Consider the following 17901-nt stretch of genomic DNA (forward strand, 5'->3'; position numbering starts at 1 on the left):
GAGGTTGTTTTAAATTGTCATCTGTTCCCCCTTGGAAGCTCAGTGTAAGCTCACCTTGTAGCTTTGCATCATAGGACAGTTTCGCAGTGCTATATGTAAATAAAGTGACTGTATTTCGCAGATTTTATTAGACAGTTCTTTTTTTTTTCATTTCCCAGACCAGGGATCGAACTTGCACCCCCTGCAGTGGAAGTGTGGAGTCTTAACCACTGGACTGCCAGGGAAGTCCCTAGGCAGCTCTGATTGGAAATATTGTGTCTCATTGCTAGACTCTGATAGACTGTGTGCTTCAGTTTTGCTTTGGAAAAGATGGTCCCCTTATGTAAACAGAGATCAATTATAGCATGCAAAGCCAGGACTGTATCAGGAATTATCCCTGAAATATCCTGACATTTCCATTTAATTGGAATCAGAAATTTAAATACCTGGTTTGAAGTTGGTCACTCTTGGCCCAACACTTTCCACGATTCCTGCAGCCTCATGGCCAAGGATCACTGGGAAAAAAGCCCCTCAAATTGAGGATGGATGACATGGGCATCAGTATGGCACAAGGTGGTGGCGATTATCTACAAAGCAACCGCAGACTTGAGTCCTGTTTCTGTAATTATATCATTGGGGTTGTTAGGAGGATAATTTTAGGCCCAATGACACCTTGAAACTTAACAACACTCATTGAGCTCAATAAAAGAATTGCATTTTGAAAAAAAAAAGAACAATTAAAAATATGTTGCGATATAGTCTTTCCTCTTAATGCATCTTTATTTTCTTCCTTTCACTGTCACTGAAAAAATCACACAAAGAGAGAGAATTGGCAGTCACTGTCTCTAGGAGAGGAGAAATCAAAGGTAACAGAAAAGTTAAACTCTGTTAGAGGGAGTGGAGGGGGAACACAGGTTTCGAGAGCTTGTTCAAATTTTGTTGAAACGACATGAAATACAATAGAGGTAATAAAACTTCTATAGTTAAAAGAGAGATATCAAATAAGGAATTGTCTTAATTAATTACGAAGTGTCCCAGTATTATTTTTCAGGATTCTGTTCATGAGGATAACTCATTCATTCTCATGCATCAACTCTTACTGTGGTTGGTGATCCTGAGGAAAAATATAAGCCAGGTCAGCTGCGGAGAAAATGGAGAAATTGACTCAACTTGTCGCCTGTGATCCCTCTCTGCTCAGTGCCATGTCTTCTCCCTGCTGTCTCACTTCTGTCCCCTCCTCTGGGCACCCAGGACCCTTAGCATCAGATCTTTCCTTGTTTTGAACCAAACTCTCAATCTTTCTTTTAATAACACTTTTCAATAACTGGCAACTGGAAAACAAAAAGAAAACCTACCTAATTCTAATCTAAAATGAATTCCTTTGTCTGATTCTTACAATTTACCCCTCCTGGGGATAATACCTGTTTTTATTGTGAACCTAAATATGTAATTCCCCCATAGTGAAAACTCCTGGGACTCCCAGTTATACTACATAGGCTTGACCTGACCGAAGCCAAGTCTGCATTTGGTGTCTTGCCTGTCCCGCCCTGGGAAAGTTCACACACACCTGAATTCGAACTTCATGAGCGTTGAGGGGAGCTCCCTCAACCTCTTCAACGCTGAGGGGCTTGTTTGCTTTCCAGGCGATAGCTGCTTTGCATTTAATAACCTGAGAAAGAGGGAGAGGGGGAAAGGATAGGAGGGAGGAAGAGAGAAGGAGAGAGAAAGAAAGAATATCATGGAAAAAAAATGAACGAACATGTTGATACTATTATTTTATGAAAGAGAGTTTTGGAGTTTGTGGCTGGATGTTATATATAATTATATTATTCTAAAGACAAGGGACCTTAATTGAAAATAAGAAGTCAAATTCTACATTGTAGTCATTGCACTTTTAATTTTCAAAAAGAACAGGTGTATTAAAGTTTACCCTATTATAAAGGCTTGATTTTTTTCTCTCCAGAATAAAGAGGATAAATTTATAGGATTTGGGCATGGTAGATGACCAATATGTGTTTGTTGATTGAACCATTTGTTATCAGCTCTGCATTACCTGAATCCTTATTGCTAGAGCAGATGTGTTTTACATCTTCGCTGCTCAAAATGTGGACCTCCCTGCCACCAGCAGTTATTGACATCACCTGAGAATTTGCTAGAGCTATAAGCCCTAGTAGTTTGTATCCCTTAATTTCCCTCACTTATTTCTCTCATCTTCCCAACTCCCCACCCCCACACCCTGGGCAATCACCTGTTCTCTGTATCTATGATTTTGTTTCTGTTTTGTTATGTTTGTTCATCTGTTTTTGCTTTTTAGAGTCCACATATAAGTGAAATCATACAATATTTGTCTTTCTCTGTATGACTTACTTCACTTAGCTTAATACCCTCTAGGTCTACCGATCTTGTCACAAATGGCAAGATTTCATTCTTTTTTATGACTGAGTAATATTTCATTGTGAGTGTGTATGTACGTGTGTGTGTGTATATATATATATATATATATTTTTATTTATTTATTTTTGGCTGCGTTGGGTCTTCGTTGCTGTGTGCAGGCTTTCTCTAGTTGCGGCAAGCGGGAGCTACTCTTTGTTGCGGTGCGGGGACTTCTCATTGCGGTGGCTTCTCTTGTTGTGGAGCACGGCCTCTAGGTACGCGGGCTTCAGTAGTTGTGGCTCACGGGCTCTAGCGCACAGGCTCAGTAGTTGTGGCTCACGGGCTTAGTTGCTCCGAGGCATGTGGGATCTTCCCAGACCAGGGCTCGAACCCATGTCCCCTGCATTGGCAGGTGGATTCTCAACCACTGCACCACCAGGAAAGTACCTATATGAGTATATATATACCACATCTTCTTCATCCGTACATCTGTTGATGAGGACTTAGCTTTTGATCAACTTTAAACTGCTGCTTTCTGAGAGTAATTCCCAAGGACGCTTCTTTTAGCAACTGTATAAAGACACACACACAAAACAAGAATTGAACAAAGAAACAGTATATTTGCTTACTTTGCCCTTGGTGCCCATTTTCTTTGGGAAACTTGCCTTGGAAGTTTCTTTCTGATTTAAGTTCTTCTTCTTCTATCCAGGGTGCTCTGTGTCCTGTGTAGAATTGTCTTTGAATAAATACCATTTCTGCTCTTCTATTCTCCAATTATTTTCTCTCCTTTTTTGTTGCTGTAATCTGCAACTTTGCCCATCTCTCTCCACATCATCATTTGTGGTGTCATATTTCAGCTGCAAACCCTCATTGCTTCCAACTATTTGGGTATTTCTGTTTACTTGTTTTTTTCTTTTTTTATTGCAAAATATAAGATAACAGAGTAAAGGTCATTAAACCTATTAGATAAGTTAACAAATAATTATAAAGTGAAGGACATTTCCACTGACCCAGAATCCCTCCTATATCCATCCTTCTCTTTCACAATCCTAATAATAATTTCCTTGCATTTCTTTTATGATTTATGCTTCTCTACACAATATAGTTTAGTTTTACTGATTAAAAGCTTTATACAAATGGAGTCATAGTGTATGTGTTCTTTCATGTCTTTTTTTCCTCTCAACTCTATTTTTGTGAGATTCATCCACATTGCCTGTAGCTGTACTTTGTTTATTTTCATTACCGTAGAGTATTCCATTGTATGAATTGACCACATTTTTTTTTCATCCATTTTCTGTTTTGTGATGAATCAGAATTGCATAACAAGTCTTTTCATGTATATCCTGTTGTACTTGTGCTTTTCCTTAGGGAAAATTCAGGGCTTATATGCAGCTAACATACCCTATTAAGGTGATGCCAATTGTTAAAATATTGAAATACTTCTGATCCTGTTGGTAAAAAGCCATAGTATTCTATTATCTCCTCCAGACTTTAACTAATATTTTATTATTGAATATTTAAGTTGTTATGTTACACTTTACTTTTTTTTTTTTGCGGTACGCGGACCTCTCACTGTTGTGGCCTCTCCCGTTGCGGAGCACAGGCTCTGGACGCGCAGTTATTTCAGTTATTGTATTCAGTTATGACTGGTTCCTTTTATATTTTCTAGTTCCTTGTTAAAATTCTCATTATGTTCATTGATTCTTTTCCTGAATTCAGTTAGCATTCTTATTACAAATGCTTTGAACTCTTTATCTGGTAAATTATTTCTGTTTCATTAATTGCTTTTTCAGGGGTTTTCTCTTGTTCTTTCATTTGAAATAAATTCCTCTGTCTTTTCATTTTGCTTAACTTTCTTTCTTTTCATTTTGCTTAACTTTCTTGTCTCTATGATATTGTGTGAAACAGTTACCTATTCTGGTGTGCTTGTGTGGAAACATCCCTATACAGTCCGTGTGTGCCCAGTGGCTTTGCAGGGAGAGCTGTATCTGACATTAGCATGAGTCATATCTTCCCCCAGGGTGTGCTGGCAGCTATCACCTTGGTAGGAGGTGGGACTGGAGATAGAGGGGCTAGTGCCAGAGCCAGGTGTGAGCTGGGGCTTCTCTACTGCTCAGTGGCCAACAGGACTTTTTTGGGAGTGGGGGTCAGGTCCTTAGTTGCTGGAGCAAAAGCTGTAAGGGTCGGATCTGAGCTGGTTCCAATCCCTCTAATTGTGTGCTTTGCCCCCTCCCAGCGCCTGCACCCTCGCCCCAGAGGGGAGCAGTGCTTGAGCAAGAGAGGCTGGTGTGGACGTTCGGCATGGGTCAGGGAATGGGCTGTGGCAGTCCTGGACCCAGTCAGAGTTCTAGATCTGCTGCTTCCATGGGCGCCAGCAACGGCCACCCTCACCCAGTTATGATGCCATGTTGGGTCCGAGTCGGCTCCATCCTGCACAACTGTGCACTCCCCCGGTTCTATCAGCCCTTGCGCTAGTGTGGAGCTGTGCTGTGGAACAAGAGGGCCTGGAGCGGACACTTGGCTCGGGCTGGGGCTCAGGCTGGGGCGCGTGCTGGGGCAGTTGTAGGGAACTTGTCAGAGTCCCAGACAATCTCATTTTGCTTCCTCTGCCTTGTTTCAGGAGTGAGCAAGTGTGTGCACACATTCTTCATGAGCATAGTCTAGGTTTCTTACAGCTCCACTGTCAGTCCCACTGGTTTTCAAACCAGCCAAGGGGACTTACCCCCCCCAAGCTGGGGTGCCCGATATGTGGCTCGCACGGCTGAATCCCCAGGGAGGATCTCTGAACCCATGTAATCCTCCCCGTCTTCTGTGTCCCCTCCTAGATGTGCAGGTCCTGACCTGACCACTTCTCTTCCCTTCCTACCTGATTCTGTGTGGGTCTTTCGTACAGCCTTGGCTGTACAAGAGTCTGTTCGCCAGTCTCCAGTTTTCAATGAGAATTGCTCCACGTGTAGATGTATTTTTGATGTGTTTTTCTGGGACAGTGAGCTCCGTGTCCTCCTACTCTGCCATGTTGATTCCTCTCCTGAAAAAGTGTTATTTTAGGATCTGGCTACAGTTTGTGACAATTGGCCAAGGGAAAACGAAAGTTTCAGATTGGTATGGGGAAAATGCCTTAATGGTGTGGGTGGTAACGTAGGGCAAGGGTTCTGGTTAGAGCTTAGGTGGAAGACGTATAGACAAATAAGAATTATATTAGTGTAAGTAATAAAATAGGAGGAATTTTGGGTCTTTCGCTTGTGGGTGGGTACAACAGAAGTACCAGTTCTTGGAGAAAGAGTGTAGAGAAGGGCAAGAATCGGCTTGTATGAGATATGAGTGAGAAAAGAGACAGCTCATGTAAAATTCCATGAGTGGGAGTGGCCAGAGGACATGAGGGCAGCAGAGCCTAACATTAAACTTAATGTTGTCAGTTCATGTCACACTGTACTATAATCTATCTTTCCTAAATCATCAGCAAAGTCTGCTACCCACTAGGGCTTTGTGTTGGTAGTGCTTTGGGAACTACAGGAAGAGGGAAAGTGCAGCATATAGTGAAGTAGCCCAGATAACAGTAGCTCCAGGAAGACAACTGACCAGTGGGATGGTTCAAAAACGATTCAGCAGGAGCAGGAATTCAGACCACATGAATGTTAGCTCCTGGGGACGCTCAGAAAACATGGAGGGAGTATGTACTTCAGTAATTGTCATGGGGACCCCAGCCATTTTTTTGGAGGGGGGATAGTGAATGAAAGGTGGGGACACACATGCACGACAAATATCTGGATTACACAGGTAGAATCCGAGATTTCTTTTTCTACCAAAGAAGTCTTTTGTTTTTATTTTAAGTTAAATCTTGTCATGATTTTAAGCAATATAAACGAGGCAGTGCTCCATGGGTTCTGCTGTTTGCTAGAGTTCTCTTTCTGTTTTGTTAATACAGTTTCATTTATTATCAAAATATTTTCAGAGGGGTTAAGAAAATGTGAAGAAATGGAAAATATTTCTAAAGAGACAAAGGGAAAGCTCTTTATGAAAGTTTCTTTAGAGAGGCCCTTTAACTCCTGTCCTCACTTCCTGCAATCCCAGGTCTGCATCTGTCTCCTTTTGTGTCCTCCTCAAATATTTACAATATACAAGTACCTTTGAAAAACCCCATTCCAGAGGTCTTACTCCTGGTTCTATTCTTCTTTTAAAAAATCATCAGGGAGAAAGGATTGTCTTCTGTGTTTTACACCAGCCCATTCTCTTTGGCCATGGAAACCAATGGTAGGCAGTTTTCTCTAGTAATGTTTTTCTCTAGTAATGTTCAAAGTATAAGGAGAACATTAGAATAACTTGCCTGTGATGGACTTAGTGACTGTCCCATTGTCTACTGCTGTAAACCAGAGCAATTTTCAGTTAAAAGCATTTGTAGGATTTAGACTCTTTTGTTTCACTTATTTTCATTTTTTAAAAAGTAACACATACATACGGTAAAAATTTAAACTGCACAAGTGAAAACCGATGTCGTAGTCTCCAGTCTTCCTTACCCCACCCTAGAGACAATTACTCTTGTCAATATCTTTCAGAGATATCTTTCAGAGATATAAGTCCTTTAAAAATACAAAGGCTGCATATTATTTACCCTGTCGTAGGCCTTGCTTTTTTACTTAACAATAGATTCTGGAGATTTCTCATTTTAGTACATGTAGCATTCTATCATTTTGTTTAATAGTTACATAGTATTCTGTTGTATAAATATATCATAATTTATTTAACCAGTCCCCTGGACACCGATAAGACATTTAGGTTGTTTCCTGTTTTTATGATTTTTTTTCTCCCTGACATGAAAAACAACAATGCAATGAATATTTTGGGCACACATGGGCTGTGTTAGGCAGAATTTCTAAAGTGGCTCCCCAAAGTTGTCCTATCCTAGTCCTCAGACACTGAATATGTCAAGTTATCATGCCAGTGAATACGTTACATGGAAAGAAGAGGGGCTTTGCAGATGTAATTAAGGTTACTAATCAATTAACATTAAAATAGGAGATTATCTTGGATTATTTAGGTGGACCAAAAGTTCATGAAAGGAGCCCTTGAAAGGAGACAAGAGGAAAGCAGATGAGAAAGATATAGTGATTCAAAGGACAGGAAGGATTTGATGTGTCACTGCTGCTTTGAAGCTGGAAGGGGGTGAAGGAGCCCCATGAGAAGGAATGTGCGCAGCTTCAAGGAGCTAAGGGCAGCAGCCCCAGCTGACAGCCCATCAGCTGAGGTTGAGAACTCCAGTCCTACAACCTCAAGGGTCGTAAGCCCTATATATTATCATACTTTTAAGTCTTTGCTAATCTCTTAGGTAAACGGTGTTTTTCCACTATATTTTTTAAAATTTTTATTTTATTGAAGTATAGTTGATTTACAATGTTGTGTTAATTTCTACTGTATAGCAAAGTGATTCATTTACACACACACACACACACACACACATATATATATATTCTTTCTCATATTCTTTTCCACTATGGTTTATCACAGGATATTGAAATATAGTTTGGTGTGCTATATAATAGGACCTTGTTGTTTATCCATTCTATATATAATAGTTTGCATCTGCTAATCCCAAACTCCCAATCCATCCCTCCCCCACTTATTTATTTAACATTTGAGGGTTTGAGGTTGGGCATCTGCTCACATGCTTAAAAGCATTTGTGTGTGTGTGTATATATCTGCATCTATCTCTCTCTATATTTCCCTCCAAACTAGATATGTATTTTCTTTGCCAATTTTTGTAAATTGCTTTTAAATTGCTTTTAAAGAATTCTTTATATAGTGAGGAAATTTGCCTATTGTCATATTGTTTTGTTGATTTTTGGGGGGTTATTTTTTATATATGGAATTTTAAAAAACTTTTCAAATTTATCTATATGTTATTTTATATCTTATGGATTTTTGTATTGGTTAAAATTTCCTTTCCTTCTCTGAATTTTAAAAAACTTTTCAAATTTATCTATATGTTATTTTACATCTTATGGATTTTTGTATTGGTTAAAATTTCCTTTCCTTCTCCTTTCCTTCCTTTCCTTCCATTCCTACAGTGTTCTCTTACGGTACTTTATAGCACTTGTGTGATTTCACTTTTCACATTTAATTCTTGGATTCATATAGCATTTTTTTTTGTATAAAGAATGCAATAGCAGCTCAACTTACCTTTTTTCCCCAGATAACTATCCAGTTGTTTCAACATCATATATTGAATAATCAATGTTTCCCTCTCAAATTTGAAAGGTAAACCTAATCCTATAGTACATTCCTGTATATATTTGGTCCAGTTCTGGACTCCTTCCCTATTTGGTTCCACTAATGTGTTCAACTATTTATCATATGCTTCATTTAAATAATTGTTCAACAGTTTCCCTTGGTTGACCTTTTTTTGGGAAATTTTTGTCTCGTTTGCACTTTCAGGTTCAGTTTCAGTGCATTCTATTTTTTGTTCACAGGGAGATCTGCTCTGTGCTTTGTGACTGCCTGGAGGGGTGGGATGGGGAGGGTGGGAGGGAGTGAGACGCAAGAGGGAAGTGATATGGAAACATATGTATATGTATAACTGATTCACTTTGTTATAAAGCAGAAACTAACACACCATTGTAAAGCAATTATACTCCAATAAAGATGTAAAAAAAAAAAACAAAAAAAAGAGTACTGAAGAGGGCAGGATGGGTTCAGAAGAGACAGTTGTAAAACCACAGTGTGACTGATCAAAGGTCTCACTTTGTGCTTCATTGGAGCTTGTGGGTGGGAGTGTGGAGGAGAAGGACCAATTATAGAAATGAAGGAATTGGAACACCGGAAGGAAAAGGATAATGTCTCCTATTATAATTGAGACCTTAATTTATTTCACATTAGGGCTTTATAGTTGTGTTATTGGTACAAGTCATAGTCCCATTTTTTGTTGTAAATCAGCCAGATAAAGTGGAGACTCTCAAAGCAGTGGATAAGAAAGAGCTCAAAGCTGGAATCCTGGCTCTGTCCCCACCCCTCCTTCTTAGCTGTGTGACCTGGGGGTAAATTATCCTTCCAAGTCTCAGTTTCTTCATCTCTAAAATGGGCACGCGTTTGGCACACATGTGCACACACACGCACACATACAGAACTAAGTCAAGAATTGAAATCTATTGAATTTGCCCATGTAAAAGGGGGATTATTGGAAGAATACCATAGAATTGCTTGTAACGTTATTGTAGGAAGTGCAGTCAGACCTAATGGATCTAGAAATCCATCAAGCAGCCTTTGTCTTCATCTCTCTACTTTGATTCATTGTGTGCATAGCTGCATTTTCCTATTACTCTTTGCAGACAGGCTTTCTCTTATTCATCATGATCACATGGTTAAAATGGCCACCAGCCCTGAGCCCCTCCAGCCTTTCCGGTTTCCACCATCCCCTGCCTTGCTCAATCTCTCTGTATCTTGTTCAAATGCATGGATGAGAGATTCAGATTTGTAGCTTATCAGATAATGGGTGGAGATGTCTTTGAGTTAGTGTCCAAATCTCATTGTATGAGTTGTGAGTCTGTGGGTAGAGCGTGGATGGGGTTAGCCAAATGGACTTCTGTGCACTCGGCAGGGGGTATAGACCAGAGAAGACTCTCTGAAAAGAGGGCATGGATTGCACAGGCAAAGTAACTGTGCAAGAAAATGACTCTCTGTAATCCATTAATAAGAAGTACTTATTCATCATTGTTAAAATTAAATAATGGCAATTTAAAAAACCTGAACGAGAAGTCAGGCGAACTACCTTCTGGGCTGGTAGCCTCTTATTAGAATCACCTGGGGGAGATTTAAAACCTCTCATGACCAGACTGCACTCCACACCAATTAAATCACAAATTCAAAATGTCTGAGGATGGGACTCAGTTATTAGCATTTTTCAAAGCTCCCGGGTGATTCCAAATATATAAGCAAGGTTGAGAAAAACTGTTGAAGTCTGTGTTCTTACTTAGCCGTTTGAACAGTCGCTGCACCTTATTGGATTTCAATCTTCTCATCTGTAAAATAACAGGCATCCCTAAGTCCCTTCCAGCTCTAACCTGAATTCCAAGGATTCAGACTTGATTTATCTATAATCAAACAAATTTCATACAACATACAGTCAGCCTTCCTTATCTGTGGGTTCTGCATGTACGGATACAACCAGCAAGGGATTGAAATTATTTTTAAAAATTCCAGAAAGTCCCCAAAAGCAAAACTTGAATTTGCTGCATGCTGGCAACTATTTACATGTCATTTACATTGTATTTACAACAATTTACATAGCATTTATCTTGTATTAGCTATTTTAAGTAACCTAGAGATGATTTAAAGTATACGGGAGAGGGCTTCCCTGGTGGCGCAGTGGTTGAGAGTCCGCCTGCCGATGCTGGGGACGCGGGTTCGTGCCCGGGTCCGGGAAGATCCCACATGCCGTGGAGCGGCTGGGCCCATGAGCCATGGCCATGGCCGCTGAGCCTGTGCTCCGCAACGGGAGAGGCCACAACAGTGAGAGGCCCGCGTACCGGAAAAAAAAAAAAAAAAAAAGTATTACGGGAGAATGTGTGTAGGTTATATGCAAATACCACAGCATTTTATATAAGGGACTTGAGCATCCTAGGATTTTGATATGGAGTGGGCGTGGTCTTAGTACCAATCCCCTGCAGCTATAGAGGGAGGACTGTATTTCAAGATAACTTAAATATCATGAGGAATATCATAAAGAAAGTTGCAAGTACAGATTAAAATATGGTTTGTGGGTAGAAACTTCTTTTAATTAGTAAATAGTAATAGTTACAAATAGGTATCCTTTGGGTATGTAGCCTATGCCATACCTCCCTAAACTTTTCTCTGGCTAGATTTAAAGATGGATGGAAATTTTTAATAAAAAAGGAATAGGAGAGTGTATAGTTTTCTTTTTGAATTGAACATTGTGAAAATGATGTATAACTTACAGTGAACAGCTCTGAATTTTGGTGTGGAAATGTTGTGGATTTTTTTTTTTTTTACCTTTATGCGAACTTTATGTGAACTTCCTTTGCCTTTGGTGGAGCCACTTCTACCTTCTCAATGGAAAATGGGCCACCAGGCTTCCAGAGTATGGCTGTTCTGCACCTGATAACCTGGGAAAAAGAATATGGGGGCAGAAAAGGAAACTCCTTAGGCTTGGGAGTTGGAGAAATCCTGTATTCATGATTATTTGAAGGTTGACTCCAATTCTTCTGCACTCAAGCCAAAAAAAAAAAAAAAAAAGAAACCATCGCTTAAATATACGCTGAATGTAGCCTCTTGAACCTCAATTCAACTTTTCTTGTACTATCAGTCTCTGTATTCAAATTAGTCTTGCAATTCTAACTATATTTACATAATGCTACACAACCAAGAGGATAGATGTCATACTTTTGATCTTACCATGAATGAAGTTGTCCAGTGTCAGGGTAGAAATGACTTTGCAGTGTAGGAGTTTTTTTGTGATCTTAGGTATGGGAGAGAATCAATTTTGGGGTGGAGGCAGGGATGGAGACCATCTAGTTGTGGCAATTCATCAAATGGTGGTGGTCCCTGGCAGACTGAGATTGACGAGGTTGTTGATGGTAAGGTAGTTCTTAGGGGTTCTGATTTCAGCCCACCACTGTTCTCATTATAAATTCTCTTCTTATGTGGTCTCACCTGTTTTTATAGATTCAGCTACTACCTTTATGTAGATGATGTTCATAATCTGTATCTATGGATAGACTTGTCCCTAAGCTTTAGATTCTATTCATCAGCTACTTGAATGTCCTACAGGTACCTCAAATTCCACATGGTAAAACATATACACACCATTATTTCTTTCTTCTGCCACCACCCTCCCCCTGCCCAGTGGTGGACCTAACACGCAATCTGTTCTTTACTCTTTACTTTATTCTCTGTTTCAGTGAGTGGCCATGTGACCTACTCACTCATCCAAGAAAGAAACCTGGGAAGTAGCCTTAATTTTTCTCTTTCCCTCAGTCTCCACAATCTAAAAGTTTCTGTTATCTGTCCCTTCTTCTCCATTCCTGCTGCTACTGTGTGGTCCAGTCCTCATTACCTTTCACCTGGCTTGGGTTCATCACCTTCAAGTCCATCTTCTATAGAATTGCTATCTCAACTGGAATTCTGATCATGCTCTTTCCCTACCTAAAAATGATATTGCCACCAATTGTTTATCAGAATCTGTCGACATGGTCTACGAGGCTCTCCATGATCTTCTTCCTGTTATTCTCTCCAACCTTATTTCTGGTCACTTCCAGGCACAAAAAATATTCTGGAGATTCTCCTCATGTTGTTTCATCTGCCTGTACAATTGTCTCCTCCTTTACCTGGTGAATTCTTACATCTGTAAGTTTCCTCTTAGATGTCACCTTCTCTGTGAAGCCAGGCTAAGTTAGGAGCACTTTCTCTCTCTTTTTTTATTATTCTTGCACACTCTTATAATTACTATGTCTCTCTGTGAGATCCTTGAAGGAGGGGGTATATCTTTGACTCTGGAAAGTTTGATATAGGAGGGTTTGATATATTGCCTATTAAGGACTGAAAAAACTGAGGAAAGGCAAAGCACATTAAGGGAATAAAAGAAAAGGGGAAGGAGAAGGAGAGGTATTAAGATTAAGACTCTCTCCCACTTTAGGAGTATACAAACTACTTGGGCAATGAGGTGTTGGTAAATAGACAAGCGCACAGATTGACACAATTATGATATGACATAAAGAAGACTATACTTACTTTCTCTGTAGTACTCATGCTGATTTTCTCCGTGTTCTTCTGGCCACAGATGAATATATTGAGAAAGGGAGATTCTGGTTACAACTTTCAAAGTCCAAGAGAGTAAACATCACTGTTTGATCAAGAGGCTGGGTCCTGAGCTTTGTGTATAATCAGGAAATTAACACACCCGATGCTTGGAAGCTCAGATTTTCCTGTTCCTTAAGGGAGGTTCCTAAGTATGATATGAAATAGACTTAGCTCAGTGAAAATGCACGAAAGGTGAATTTGTGTAAACTTTTTTTTCTTCTCTCAATCATGAAGTTCTTTTGGTCTTTTAAATGTCCAAGTTTAAAATTTCTCATAGCGTGTATAGAATTGTGTCTATGTTGTTTTTCAAATGCAGATATGATCTCTGTAACTCTAAACTTGAGTAATCCATTTGATTTTCCAAGCATGTGTCGCATTTTCGAGGAATTAGGATGTTACTAGACAGTTGTATCTAGTAGTTTAGCATAAGCTCCTCACCTCTTGGTATTCTGAGCTGGTCACTCAGAGAAATTGAAACCAGTTTCTGTAAGAAGTCTAACAATCAGGATTTGGATTTGACCAAATCTCTGTATGTGGATTAAGAGAGTCTTGACCAGGACCCTGATGAACATGGGGACAAGGAAATACATTCCCAATGAAAGGCAACACCAGTGGGAAAGTTTTAGCTAGAGGGGAAGAGAAGAAGATTAAATGCTCTTTCTGTGTCATGATATGAGCATATGATTTTTCTTCCTTAGCCTGTTGGATTATGGTGGATTATATCGACTACTTTTCAAATGTTGAACCAGCTTTACATGCCTGGAACACATTCTACTTGGTGTACTAGTTTTCTTTCTTTGCACTGTCTCTGCCTGATTTTGTTTTCATAGTAATACCAATTTCATAAAATTATTTCCTCTTCTATTTTCTGTGAGGGATTGTGTAGAATTGGTGTTAATTCTTTAAATGTTTGGGTGAATTCTTCAGTGAAACCATCTGGGTCTACAGATTACTAATTTGGGATGTTTAAAATTTTACATTGTGAGTTCAGTTACCTTCATATTTGTGGGGCTGTGTAAGTGATCTGTTTCGTATTTGGTGAGTTGTGGTAGCTTGCGGTTTTTGAGCAATTACTCCATTTTATCTAAGTTGTCAAATTTACGTGTGTAGAGTTGTTAATAGTATTCTCGTATTACTCTTTTGATGTTTGCAGTGTCAGTAGTTATATACTCTGTATTATTCCTGCTTATTGGTAATTTGTATGTTCTTCCTGTTTTTCTTTGTCAGTGTTGCCAGAGGTTTGTTAATTTTATTGATCTTTTCAAAGAACAAGCTCTGTTTCATTGATTTTTCTCTATTTTTTTCTTTTCAATTTTGCCGATTTTTGCTATTAACTTACTTTGTTCTTTCTGTTTGTTTTTCGTTTATTGTGCTCTTTTATTTCTGGGGTCATGAAGCGTGAATGTGCATTATTGATTTGCAGTTTTTCCTCTTTTTTAATGTAAGCATTTGGTACCATAGATCAGATTCAGTGCAGCCTTAGCTGTGTCACACAAATTTCGGTATTTTGTCATTTTCATTCAGGTATATGTATTTTTTAAACTTTCCCTTGAATCTTCTTCTTTGACCTCCAGATTATTTAGAAGTGTGTTGTTTAGCTTCCAGGTGCTTAGAGATTTTCCTTTTATTTCTGTCATTGATGTTTATGATTTCTGTTATTGATTTCTGGTTCAGTTCCATTGTGATCAGATAACAAACTGTATGATTTCAGTTCTTTTTCCTTTGTTGAGATTTGTTTAATGGCCCAGGATATGATCTATCTTGGAATATGTTTCATGGGCACTTGAAATGAATGTGTATTCTGCTGCTTTGGGGTGGAATGTTCAATAAATGTCTCAGGTTCGATTAATTGATGGTGTTATAAGTTCTTCTGTACCTTTGCCTTGTTTCTAATTTGTCTATCAGTTTTTCAGACAGGGATTTTGAAGCCTTTAGCTAAAATTGTTCATTTGTCTACTTTTCCTTTCAGTTCTACCAGCTTTTGCCTCACGAACCTGTAGCCCTGGGTGCATACACATTTAGGGTTGCTGGTTCCTCTTGGTGGATTGCCCTTTTATCATTATATCATATTCTGCTCTGCCTCTGACAATTTTATTTTCTCTGAAGTCCACTTTATCTGATATTAATATAGTCCCTCTTTATTTTGATTAATGTTTGCATGATATATATCCTTTACCTCTTTCCTTTCAACCTGCCTATATATAAAGTGACTTTCTTATAGACAGCGTACATTTGAGTCATGATTTTAAATCTACTCTACCAATTTCTGTCTTTTTAAAAAACAACTTTATTGAGATATAATTGACTTAATATACAATTCACTCGTTTAAATCGTACAATTCAGTTTTTTTGTAGATTCACAGATATGGGCAACTATCACCACAATCAATTTTAAAATACTTTCAGAAAGTATTCAGAAAGAAACCCATACCTCTCTATTCCTTTCTCATCAACGTCCCCCACCCCAAACCACCACCCTGGCCCAATGCCACCATTCATCTACCTTTTGTCTGTATAGATTTACCTATTCTGGATGTTTTTACTGAATAGAATCATATGATATGTGGTCTTCTATGACTGACTTCTTTCACTTAGCAGTATGTCCTCAAGGTCCATCCATGTTGTGGCATGTATCAATAATTCATTGCTTTTTATGGCCAAAACATATTCCATTGTATTAATATAGTACATTATCTATTCATCAGTTAATGCTTATTTGGGTTGTTTCCAATTTTTGACTATTATGAATAATGCTGCTATAGTCATTCATGCACATTTTTGTGTGGACATATGTTTTTATTTCTTTTGGGTGTATACTTAGAAAATAAATTGCTGGGTTATATGGTAGAACTCTATGTTTAATTCTTTGAGGAACTGCCAGACCGTTTTCCAGAGTGGTTGCACCCTTTTACATTCCCACCAGCTGTGTATGACGATTATGATTTCTCCACATCCTTGTCAACATCTGATATTATCCTATTTTTAAAATTATAGCCGTCCTAGTAGGTACAAAGTGGTATCTCCCTGTGATTTTGATTTGAATTTCTCTGACGTCTAATGATGTCGACCATCTTTTCATGTGCTTATTGGCCATCTGTATATCTTATTTGGAAAAATGTCTATTCAGAGTATTTGCCTGTTTTCAATTAAGCTCTTTGTCTTTTTTATTAAGTCATAAGAATTCTTTATTCTAGATACACATATCTCTTATCAAATATATGATTTGAAAATATTATCTACCATTCTGTGGGTTTTCTTTTCATTTTCTCGATAATATCCTTAGAAGTACAAAAATTTTTTATTTTGATGAAGTCCAACTTATTTATTTACCCTTCTTCCTCCTCTTCTTCTTCTTGTGTTGTATCTAAGAAACCACTGCCTACTCCAATGTTACAAAGATTTACACTGATCAATTTTTTCTAAGTTTTATAGTTTTAGTGTTTACATTTAGGTCTTTGATCCATTTTGAGTTAATTTGTATATGATGTGAGGTGAAGAGCCAACATTTTCTTTCGTGTGAGGATATCCAGTTATCCTAGCACCATTTGTTGAAAAGATATTCTTTCTCTATTGGATGTCTTGGTACACTTGTCAACTGACAACTGCATGGGCCTGGCGAGTGCTGCGGAAGGGTCTGCAGTGGCTGCAGGAGCTATTGGGGTTCTCAGCGGTACCTCTAGGTCCAGTGGCTAGGGACCAAGGCAGGCAATGGTGGTGTCTGTGCAGCGGCTCAGCTGTGGGAAGAAGCTGCAAGTGTCTGTGTAGTGGCAGGGGCTGGTTGCAGGCACACATGCAGTGGCAAGGGCCATTGCTAGTAGCAAAGGCTGGGGCCAGCTGTGGGTGCACCTACAGCTCTGGGGGCCCTGGCTGTTGGCAAGAACTCCTGTGGTATAGGGTCTTGCCATGGGCCTGTGTGTAGCAGTGGAGGCTGGTGGTAGAAGTCAGGCTGGTGGGATGCAGTTGTACAGGTAGACTGGCTAGCTGTAAGTGAGTACAGTGGTGCAGCCCAGTGACGGCAGTCAGTCAGGTCGGGGCTGACAAGCAGCTATGGCGCCCTTGTTGTTGGTGTACACTCCTGTGGTTGCAGGGTCTTGCAACTGGCACATGGCAGTGGACAGGCTTGGACCAGTGGAGTGCAGGTGCAAAGCTGGAGTGGCTCATTGCAGGTAGGCCCAGCAGTGCAGACTAGTGACTGGAGATAGGGCAAAATCAAGACCCACAAGCAGCTGTGGGGCTGCATTCGCAAGGCTGCAGGGTTTTGCCGTGGGTATGCACTTGACAGTGGAGGCTGGAAGTGGGAGTCAGGCTGGCAGCATGCGGATGCACAGCTGGAGGCACTAGCCCCGAGCATGTGCACGGTGGTGGGGGTCAGCCACAGGGGTCTAGGCTGGTGTCTTTGTACTTGTACAGAGGCTGGGGCTGGCTGCCTGTGCAATCCCGGGCTCTGGCAGGGAGGAAGGAGAAGGAGCAGGGAGGGACTCAGGCTGCTGAGTGAAATCTGGGGTGAAAACTGGTGAAATCTGCAGGGGGTCCATGGTAGCTCTGCAGGGGAAGGGGAGGGGGAGACTGACTCATTACTGTCGGGGGGTGGTGGTGGTAGAATTCAGGTTCCCCACTAGCTATCATCACCTCCTGAGGCGGAGACTGCTCCTTATACTTCTGGACAGAGGTGAGAATTCCAACTCTCCGTTCAGCTTCCACTGACACCTCCCCAGTTGGAAAGGATAGCAGTGCCTTGTTACT

At 39.9% G+C, this 17901-nt stretch overlaps 1 protein-coding gene across 1 annotated transcript in view; it reads right to left on the reverse strand.

The window, feature by feature from the left end:
* The window catches only part of LOC132425677 (all-trans-retinol dehydrogenase [NAD(+)] ADH4), a 31596-nt gene extending 19046 nt beyond the window's left edge, over positions 1 to 12550 (reverse strand). The window contains 5 exon segments of the mRNA XM_060011909.1: positions 426 to 501; positions 504 to 566; positions 1547 to 1648; positions 11353 to 11405; positions 12505 to 12550. Coding sequence (XP_059867892.1) covers positions 426 to 501; positions 504 to 566; positions 1547 to 1648; positions 11353 to 11405; positions 12505 to 12550 — 340 coding nt within the window.
* Between the last annotated feature and the right edge of the window lie 5351 nt (positions 12551 to 17901).

The sequence above is a fragment of the Delphinus delphis genome, chromosome 5 (genome assembly GCF_949987515.2).
Source record: "Delphinus delphis chromosome 5, mDelDel1.2, whole genome shotgun sequence".
NCBI classification, from domain to species: domain Eukaryota; kingdom Metazoa; phylum Chordata; class Mammalia; order Artiodactyla; family Delphinidae; genus Delphinus; species Delphinus delphis.